Source organism: Melopsittacus undulatus, chromosome 6, assembly GCF_012275295.1.
Source record: "Melopsittacus undulatus isolate bMelUnd1 chromosome 6, bMelUnd1.mat.Z, whole genome shotgun sequence".
Lineage (NCBI taxonomy): Eukaryota > Metazoa > Chordata > Aves > Psittaciformes > Psittaculidae > Melopsittacus > Melopsittacus undulatus.
The window spans coordinates 24,675,363-24,684,915 of NC_047532.1; the positions used below are offsets into that span (position 1 = coordinate 24,675,363).

At 54.2% G+C, this 9,553-nt stretch overlaps 2 protein-coding genes across 2 annotated transcripts; both read right to left on the minus strand.

Moving 5' to 3' along the window:
* Positions 1 to 107: 107 nt before the first annotated feature.
* NEU4 (neuraminidase 4) lies at positions 108 to 3,519 on the minus strand. Its single transcript, XM_034064391.1, has 3 exons — positions 2,992 to 3,519; positions 2,569 to 2,824; positions 108 to 1,686 (listed from the first exon to the last, which is right to left on the minus strand). Exons 1-3 carry the CDS (start codon positions 3,190 to 3,192, stop codon positions 635 to 637), a joined length of 1,509 nt encoding a protein of 502 aa, XP_033920282.1. The 5' UTR covers positions 3,193 to 3,519; the 3' UTR covers positions 108 to 634.
* A 2,795-nt stretch (positions 3,520 to 6,314) lies between these two features.
* Positions 6,315 to 8,364, minus strand: GAL3ST2 (galactose-3-O-sulfotransferase 2). Its single transcript, XM_031050829.1, has 3 exons — positions 8,133 to 8,364; positions 7,435 to 7,714; positions 6,315 to 7,346 (listed from the first exon to the last, which is right to left on the minus strand). The coding sequence occupies exons 1-3, from the start codon at positions 8,315 to 8,317 to the stop codon at positions 6,486 to 6,488; spliced, it is 1,326 nt and encodes a 441-aa protein (XP_030906689.1). The 5' UTR covers positions 8,318 to 8,364; the 3' UTR covers positions 6,315 to 6,485.
* Positions 8,365 to 9,553: the final 1,189 nt, after the last annotated feature.

Here is a 9,553-nt window from a genome sequence, read left to right on the forward strand (position 1 = left end):
GAAGGCAGGCAGTGAGCCAGGTGAAACAGTAAATGGGGGATTGGCGTGGCTTATCAGAAGGTAAAAGTCCGAGAACGTTGTGGAGATAAGGACAGTTTAATAATTGAAATAAAATAATAATAATGCCAATTAATAATTAATTGTAGTGAAAAGGAAAATATCAAAGAGAAAGAAATAAAACTCAAGAAGGACAAGGAACGCAAATGAAAACAGTTGCTCACCACCAGTCATATGGAATGGGATACCCCTTGGGTCAGTTATGGTCAGGTGTCCTGCCTGTGTCCCTCCCAACAACTCGTGCACCCGCAGACTGCTCACTGGTGGGGTGAGCTGAGGAGCAGGTCTGTGTAAGCACTGCTCAGCAATAGCAAGAACATCCCTGTGTTATCAATGGAAAGGAGCCCAGGATTGGGCTGGTGGCAGGAGCCTCCGTGCCCAACCAACTACAGTAATTAAAACCAGCAATAAAACCCAGCTAAACCCCAGTTTTAACAGGGTTAACACATGCCTTCTGTGTGATGTGGCCATGATGGCTGAAGGCAGGAACCCTGTGAGCATCTCAGTGCACTGATCTCTGGGGTGGTGTCCTGGGGACTGGTGCTGAGGGACGGGGGGGAGCCGACCTTGGGGGGCACTAAGAGATGAGGCAGCTCCTTCTCCCCTGTTTCCTGCAGCGTGGGGAGCTGCCATCCCTCCGGGAACGAGTGGCTGTGAGGGGGATGTTCTGGAGCACATCGTGCAGTGTGAACATGCTGAAGGAGATCTGCTCGTAGGGCGACCGTATCCCGTTCTCATAGAGGCAGGCGAAAGCAATGGCTGGGCCACCGGCAATGGGGGCCTCGTTGTAGGGCAGCTCCATGTAAGCCAGGTCTGAGTAAGCACTTGGGCCCTCGTAGATGACCCATGGCTCAGTCCAGCTCTCCACATCCCTGGGGAAGGTGCTCAGGTGAACCCCCATGTTGACCCGTGACATGGAGCTGGTGGGGTGAGAGTAGAGGATCCATGTGGGTGCTTGGAAGAAGCCAGCAGGCCTGGGGGTCACCACAGGGTCCCTTTGGACCAAGGTATTGCTATGGGCATGGTGGTGATGCTCTGGGGTAGGACAGCCCTCCTTGGGCTCAGCTTGCTCATGGTGGCTGCTGGTGGCCACTGCAGACAGCTCATCTCCTGCTGCCCACCCAGCAGGCAGGTACCGAAACCCTGGGAGTATCCCAGGGACAGTCTGGGAAGCTGAGCCCTGGACGGGCATCACAGGGTCCCGGGGGGTGGCAGGGACATAGACAAAAGGTGCGGGGAAGCCGACAACGCTGCCGTGGCAGCCATGGGGGGGCTCCACCAGCCGCTGCACCAGCTGCCCCCCATGGAAGACCGCCCCATCATCCGTGCTGAGCGCCTGGACCCTGAAGCCCAGGGGGCTGCGGGCATTGCAGTAGAGGACATTGGAGCCATCCTCCTCATCCACCGAGACCAGCTGGCACTCGCCTGTCTGCAGGTTGGGGATGAACTCCCCGAAGCGCCAGCCTCGGCCATGGTCATCGCTGTAGAAGGCGAAGGAGTGAGGGGTGGTCTTGCAGAGCTGCCCAAAGCACTCCTTGCAGTCGATGTGGTAGCTGTAGGCAGGCACCAGCAGCCGGCCCGACCGCAGCTGGATCCCGTGCCCAGGGCCCAGTGCGAACGTTGCCCAGTCTAGGGAGAGGAGATGGGATGGGGTTGAAGGGTGCTCCTGCCATGCCCAATGTGGAAAGGTTACCATAGCATCCCTCCCAGCCCAGCTAAGCAAGGAGGTGGGGTGGGAGGCAGCAGGGCTCTCTTTGTCCTATTTGTAGCTACTGGGCCTCTCCATCTTTTCCTCTATGAAAAAAATGATACAGGTGCTCCCTCCATCCCACCCACCCCCCCCTCTGCTTGAGGTCCTCTTCTGTGTGCAGTTCTGGTGCCCTCAACATAAAAAGGACATGGAACTGTTGGAACAAGTCCAGAGGAGGGCCACGAGGATGATCAGGGGACTGGAGCACCTCCCATATGAAGACAGGCTGAGAAAGTTGGGGCTGTTCAGCCTGGAGAAGAGAAGGCTGCATGGAGACCTCGTAGCATCCTTCCAGTATCTGAAGGGGGCCTACAGGGATGCTGGGGAGGGACTATTCATTAGGGACTGTAGTGATAGGACAAGGGGTAATGGGTTGAAACTTAAACAGCAGAGGTTTAGACTGGATCTAAGGAAGAAATTCTTTACTGTTAGGGTGGTGAGGTACTGGAATGGGTTGCCCAGGGAGGTGGTGAATGCTCCATCCCTGGCAGTGTTCAAGGCCAGGTTGGATGAAGCCTTGGGTGATATGGTTTAGTGTGAGGTGTCCCTGCCCATGGCAGGGGAGTTGGAACTGGATGATCTTAAGGTCCTTTCCAACCCTAACTATTCTATGATTCCATGATTCCACCCCACCTCTTCGATGCCTGGGGCTTCCTACTCTGAGGCCACCTCCAGCCACACAATAGATGCATTCAGAAGACCAAAACCCCCATGATCACCCTTATGTTCTCCCCTCTTTATGCTCCACTCCAGTGTGCTACCTTTGATGGTCCCACCGATGACCTGCTGTGTCAGGTCCGTGGCTTTGCTCCAGCTCAGGCCCTGGTCAGTGCTGGTGATGCAGCAGAGGCGGGTGACATTTTGGCCGGTGACAATCTGGTATGCTTCAGGTGTCCTGCCCAGCACTGTGATGAAGAAAAGGAAGAGGGTGCCGGTGAACTCATCGTAGAGCGGGCAGGGGTTCATTGAGCGGTGGTGCTGCAGTGTCGCTGTCTCCAGCACACGCATGTCTTCCCACTGCACGGGGAGGAGGAGGAGAGCATGGAGAGGGATGAGGACTCCACCCAACCCAGTCTCCCCTCCCGCTTGTGGCTGCCTCAAGGAGCTCAGCCGTGCCAGGCACAAGCAATGGAGGACAGCCACCCCCTGTGCCCTCTGCAGCCCCAGGGCATCCCTCATCGCACCTCCACGTAGCTGCCGTAGATGGAGCCACGGCGCAGCACCAGCAGGTTGGCGTGGGCATCGTCTGCACTCAGCCGCTCCTCCGCGAACGCCAGCAGCTTGGCCACGCAGGGCAGGTAGAGCAGGGCAGGCACACGGTACGTGACACCGTTGGACTCCTTCTCAAACAGCACGGTGCGGGCAGGGAAGTGCCGGGAGCTCATGGCATCTGCAGCACAAAGATGTGGCCTGACCCCAGTGGGTTGATGAACGGGGGACACCGGCTGCTGGGCACAGCTGTGGGTGCTGGCTGGGACTGGGCTGCCCTTGAAGGGGTTTAGAGTTTTAACTTGGTAAGCTTGTGTTTGGGGTAAGCATGGGCTGGAGGATTGGTGGCTACAGGGAAGGTTGGGGTTGAGAGAGCTGAATGTGTGCTGCTGTGGTGACAAATCACCACTGCTCAGAGGGGGCACAGGATTTTGGGCAGCACTGAAGAGCCTGACCTCGGCTACCTCAAAACAAAACAAAATAGTTCTTCAAGGTCATCCATCCCTGGCAGTGTTCAAGGTGTCCCTGCCCATTGCTGGGGGTTGGAACTGGATGAGTTTTAAGGTACTTTCCAACCCAAACTATTTTGTGATTCTATGCTGACAGCAGGAGTGCCACCACAGTCAGCTGTCCCAAAGTTACATGTCCCTGCGTGTCCCAGGTTACCACCATGGGAGGAAATAGACGGGCATCCCCCTCCAGGGAGCAGCTGGAGCAGCTGAGGGTGACTTTCACCTGTGATTTAATTAGGAGCTATTGCCAATCAAACACCCCACACTAAAAGAGAAGGCACTCACCGGGTCCTGCTCAGCTGCGGATCCCCTCTGTCCCGGGCACACCACAGGGCAGCACTGGCTCCGGCAGCAGACGGCTTTCTGCAGAGCCTGTTGCCTTGCTGCTTCGCTCCCCGCTCCCACCCCGCAGGGTCCCCCCAGCGATGGGTCACAGGGCTCCCACAGTGGCTGGGAAAACCGCTGAGTCAGCAGTGGCAGCCGCTCATGCAGCACCCGCCGCACAAAGGCACCGTTATGGACCCTGGGCAGAGCTGGGGCCCCGCAGCTGCCAAACCACCTTGGCTGGAGCCCCCAGGGGGATGCAGAGGGAGCCATGGGGGGTGTTGGCATCTCCTGCCGCAGTTCCCAGCAGCACAGCAGTGTGTGCTCACAGCCCAGAAACCAACCGTGCTCTGGGCTGCAGCACAGGGAGCATGCCCAGCAGGTCAAGGGAGGGGATCCTGCCCCTCTGCTCTGTTGGGCCCCCCCCTGCAGTCCTGCATCCAGCTCTGGGGCTCCAACAGAAGAGTATTGAGTAAGTGCAGAGGAGGCCACAAAGATGCTCCAAGGGCTGGAGCAGCTCTGCTCTGGAGACAGGCTGAGAGAGATGGGCTTGTTCAGCCTGGAGAAGAGAAGGCTCCAGGGAGAACTTAGAGCAGCTTCCAGTGCCTAAAGGGGCCAAAAAGAAATATGGAGAGCGGCTTTTTACAAGGGCCTCTAGTGACAGCACAAGGGGAAATGGTTTTGGGCTGACAGAGGGGAGATTTAGATTAGAAATTAGGAAGAAATTCTTCACTATGAGGATGGAAGTCCTGGCACAGATTGCCCAGAGAAGCTGTGGCTGCCCCATCCCTGGCAGTGTTCAAGGTCAGGCTGGACAGGGCTTAGAGCAATCTGGTCTAGTGGAAGGTGTCTCTGTGCATGGCAGGGGGTTGGAACTGGATGAGCTTTAAAGTCCCTTCCAAACCAAACCATTCCATGATTCAATGATTTTCCTCCTCCCACAGGCTGGGAGAGGCTGGAGCTCCCTGCCCAGGTCCTTCAACCCATGCTCACCATGGGCCACCACAGCTGTGAGCTCCCCAGCCTGTGGGATGTGATCTGGAGGGTCCCAGCCTTCCCAGGACCCCCACCACAGGTCAGCTGTTAAGCAATTATTTCTATGCTGATATTCCACCCCAGGCATCGGCTCAGCGAAAGGAGCTTAACAACATTCACATGGCAGTCATGGATCAGAGACTTCAAGGTAAAACTCAGGCTCGGGCTGCAGAATTGGCCAGGACAGGCCCCCGGGGGTTGCCCAGGCTGAACACATGCAGCGGCCGCCTCCTGCACCCCAGGTAGTTATAAATGCCTGGTTAATTTCATCTCAGGTTGCTGGAGCAGAAAACCATGAAAGTGCTGTTGCTGCTCCCCTTGTGCACATGGGTTGAGAGGAACACAGGCTGCACCGCAGGTGGTTAACCCTTGCCTCGGCTGGCTCCCTCAACTACCTCCTGGGTTTAAACACAGCCAAGGGAAATCCCTGCTCTGCTTCTCACACCACTCCCTCCAACAGCATCTCTCCCTGCAGCAAAGCTGCAAGCCAAGGGATCCTGGATCATCATCCCAGTCTTGCCATCCAGGTCCCAGTACTGCTACAGCACTGGGAAGGTCTGTCAGAAGGGCAGCACCAAACCCAGTGGCTTTGGCATCAAGGCCATAAGTGATTGCAAGTGATGCTCTACTTCAAAGCCCAGCCAGCATCTCCTCCTGCTCTTGCTGGTCAGGGCAGCTGCAGGACCTGGCTGGTGTGACTGGTGTGCCCACAGCTATGTCTCCCTCCACCCCTCTCCTCATCAGTGCTGGAGAGTGGTGGGGGCAAGGGGGAGTCCCTTTGTCAGCAATGAAGCCTCTACTGATAAAGGGCCTCAGGGATGCTGAGCCCAAGGGATCATCCATGCCCAGGGACTGTGAGCCCTTATCGAAGGGAGCGGGGTGATACCCCAAATGTTGCTCCCAGGGGAGCACCAAGCTGTCTCAGGTGGTGCAGGGGCCCCACACACCCCATGACACACATGAAAAATGACATGTCATGTGCTGGTTGGGAAAGGCTGCCAGGCAGCACACCCAGCTTTGGGCATGATGCTTATGACTCTCATCCAAAGAGCAGCACTGGCATTGCATTGTGGTTTGATGTCACTGAGTATGGATGCTGGACAGGACACCCAACATCTCCTCTACTCCTCTGAGCACTGCATCCCCTCATCGCTCTCTCCTTGTTTCCCTCATCGCTCTCTCCTCGTTTCCCTCCCCCTCCCCTTTTTTCCCCTAAATGCCCCAAATCAGGTCTTGCTCTAGTGAGCTGTGACCAGTCTGCACGAAATGACAGCTATTAAACAAAGTCAAATGCAAACAAAATGATTAAGCCTGTGATTAATGATTAAGAGGAAGGAATGTCTAAGCCAGCTGAAAGCCTGCCCAGCACGCAGCAGCAGTGGGCTGCCCCCCTGCCTGGCAAGAGGCATCATGCAGGATCTGGACAATGCAGAGCCTTTGGCTCAACGTCCCCAAAAAGGGACCCACCACCAGTTTGGTGGCCCTGAACAAAGCCCTCCCCTGCCTCTCCCTCGTGTGCAAGAGCCTTGTGGACCAGTCATGTGCCAGACATGGGGTGATGCGAAGGGGTGGGAAACTGCAATGGATTGTCACATGCCCTAGTTGGGAGTTGGGGGCTGCATCTTCTCCTGGAAAGTGGTCCACAGCAAGGGCAAGCCTAACTGCTTCCTCTTCTTGTGTGGGTGTTGGGCAGCGTAAAGATAGGATGTGTACTGGAGCTCTGGCATTACCATTTTCTGGCAGGTTCTCAGTGTCCTGTTGTCTAAGTCTTGTTTGAGGTTATACCCAAGGATATTTGCATCCCCTGACTGGAAAGGCAGGAGAGCTTTGTTCTTGATGTGATCCTTTCCCACTGCCTCCTGGTCTGAGAGACAGGTCTCCATGAGCTCCTTCTGTCTCATTCGCAGGTGACTCACCTCCTTCTCCAGCTCCTCAAGGCCTATAGTCTCCTCAATTCTCCTCCAGAAGCTCTGGTTGAAGTGCAGGTAGAGCTTCCAGTCTAGTGAGCACCATACTTTTATCTGCTCCTCGCTTTCTGGAGTTAAAGTCTGAACAGTGTCCTGGCTTCTGGAATTCAGCTTAAAGTAAACCACATCATCCAGATCCCAGCACAAAGTGTGCTTCAAGAGGATCATGGACTCATCAAAGTATTCTGCTATCAAGATCAGGTGGAAGTTCTGTTCAATCTCCTTCAAGACTGCCTGAATGTACTTTTTGTTGTCCTCTGCATTGTTGTCATAGCCAAAGTCAAACCACATGATATTTCTGGCATAGATGTTTTGCTTGTAATCCGCTGGATGGTAATACTTCATGGGTGATGCCAGGTATTCATTCACGTCCTTGGAGATCCTGAAGGCAGGGACACTGTCCTTGTAGTAGATGTAGGAAGACTCCAGCAGAGCAATGGGGTTCCTCAGGATAGAGAAGTAGAAAGTGTCTGCTGCCATCACCTTTTGCACCTATTTGCCAGGAGGAAGAGAGGCTGTTAGTCTGGAGGCCCTGCTTGTTGAACCAGGTTTCTCCACAGGTGTTGTGGCTCTTCCTTACCTCGGAGGGGTTAAACCGCAGGTGGTTGCACATGATGTTATAGTTTTGTCCTATGGCTTGGAATTCCTCCACAAAGTGGGCCAGGAAGGTGTTCGGGTAGCCCAGGTGGACAAGCTGGTCAGCTGGCAGGGCGACAGTGAGGTTGTACCTCTCTGCGAACCTGAACATGATGTTCAGAACGGTGCTGCTGGCTGTCTTGTGGGTTTTGAGGAACATGACATTAGTCTTGGCACGGCAAGGCATGAAAGGTATCAGCAGCTCCTCGTGGACCTTTGAGATTCTGCAGGAAGGCAACAGGTAGGGAAAACAGCCCCTGCAGTGCCATACCCCATCTCTGGGACCTGACAAAGCCAAGCCTGAGCAGGCTCTCCTTCTGATACCACACTGCAGCTGGGGCAAGGCACCCACCTAAATAAGCCCCATCCCTCAGGCATAGATGTTGGACTGTTTTCTGCTTCTCCAGAGTCCCACCCACAAGCTTCAGCTTGATCCCCTTTTTTTCCATATGGCTGATTTTGTCCCAGAGAGCTGCTCTCCATCTCATTTCATCCCTTGCCACCCAAATGTGGATCTAGGACATAACTTTGGGCCACTCCCCTTCCATTATTAGCCTAAAACCCATGCGTTAAGTGCCACAGGTCAGACCCTTTCTGCCCTGCGCAGATGCAGTCACACAACCTTGCTTCCACTTCACTTACGTGTAGTCTTTATTCTTCATACGGAAGAATCCCGACAGGAAGATCAGTCCCAGGCAAAGGCTGAAAATGACAAGACATCTGGTGTGCCTGGAGAGAAAGGAGAGCTTCAGTGGATTTGTATGTGATAGTGCCTCCTGAATGCGAGCCACCCAACGCTGCTGATTGAGCTTGGGAATGTTCATCATGGGGAGCACAATTTTATGCCTCCTTTTGCTCCCTCAGCTGTGTGAGCAGCTCTGCATTAGAGGCAGGACAGTGAGAAATTGCTCTTTCACCATCACTCTCTGAATTTTGGCCTTTGTCAAAACACAGCCTACTACAGATAGAGCCTGAATGCTTCCAGAAGCCTCCAGCTCTGCTCTGCTGCCTTTTATTTTGCCTTTCTTTTAGCTCTCCATGGCTCCAGATCTCATTCACTGTCGAAACTTCTTGATTATTCACTCAAAAATTCCAAAATGCAGCAGATCTGGCTTGGGCTTTCAGTTGTTTTGAGAAGATGTAGTCCCATTTATAGCATGAGATGGTCAAACTCATGGCTCCCATTCTCCCAAGGAGGAGAGGAAGGCTCCAAGCCTGACAAGTCCAAGGGTCAATGGGAGCACACGGCTTGCTGCAGGCTGGACGTGGTGATCCTTACTACTGTCCTTCTGGTCAAGGATCATCACACATGGTCCTGCTGCACAGAGTGGTGGCTTTCATATCCCACAGCTTGTACCATGTGAAAGGACACTGAATTGCTTCTTGCAGTTGGCCTGACATGGATGCAACCACCAGCTTCAGGGGGCAGCTGAAGTCTACAGCCTCCCATGGACTTGCCATGGTACCTGGCCATGGAAAACCAGAGAGAGAATTGGAACAAAGTCCATCAGAACAGAGAGCTGCACATAAACCCACAGCCATCATAACCAGCTGCACCAGCTGCAACTGGGGGGCCACAAGCCAAAGGTGCACACAGTGGGAGCGTGGAGCCAGGCAGTGATGCCGTTACACTATGATGGCACTGCAGAAAAGTGTTCCTATATTCTTCCCAAGTGGGCTGTCCCTTCCAGAGCCCTGACCCATGGGATTCCTCCAAGTAGGTCTTTGAAGAGGCCAAAGTTTGCCCCCCTGAAGTCCAGGGTTGCAAACCTACTTATTGCCCTGCTTCTTCCATGCAATATCCTGAACACCACCATCTCCCAAACTCTCAACTTGTTCTTATAGAATCATAGAATCAACTGGACTGGAAAAGATCATCATATCCAGTCATTATCCCAGGACTGCGAAGGCCACCACTAAACCATATCACTGAGGGCCTCATCTACATGTTTTTTGAACACTTCCAGGGATGGTGATTCCACCATCCCCTGAGCAGCCTGCTCCAATGTCTGATCACCCTTTCGGTAAAGAAGTATTTCCTAATATCCAATCTAAACCTCCTC

Coding starts and splice junctions, on each gene's coding strand:
- GAL3ST2 (XM_031050829.1), bottom strand. CDS start 8,317: ATGATGAACATTCCCAAGCTCAATCAGCAGCGTTGGGTGGCTCGCATT. Junction 7,715..8,132: donor ATGAAGAATAAAGACTACAC/GTAAGTGAAGTG, acceptor GCCTTCCTGCAG/AATCTCAAAGGTCCACGAGG. Junction 7,347..7,434: donor TGCGGTTTAACCCCTCCGAG/GTAAGGAAGAGC, acceptor CCTGGCAAATAG/GTGCAAAAGGTGATGGCAGC.
- NEU4 (XM_034064391.1), bottom strand. CDS start 3,192: ATGAGCTCCCGGCACTTCCCTGCCCGCACCGTGCTGTTTGAGAAGGAG. Junction 2,825..2,991: donor TCTACGGCAGCTACGTGGAG/GTGCGATGAGGG, acceptor CTCCCCGTGCAG/TGGGAAGACATGCGTGTGCT. Junction 1,687..2,568: donor CATCGGTGGGACCATCAAAG/GTAGCACACTGG, acceptor TCCTCTCCCTAG/ACTGGGCAACGTTCGCACTG.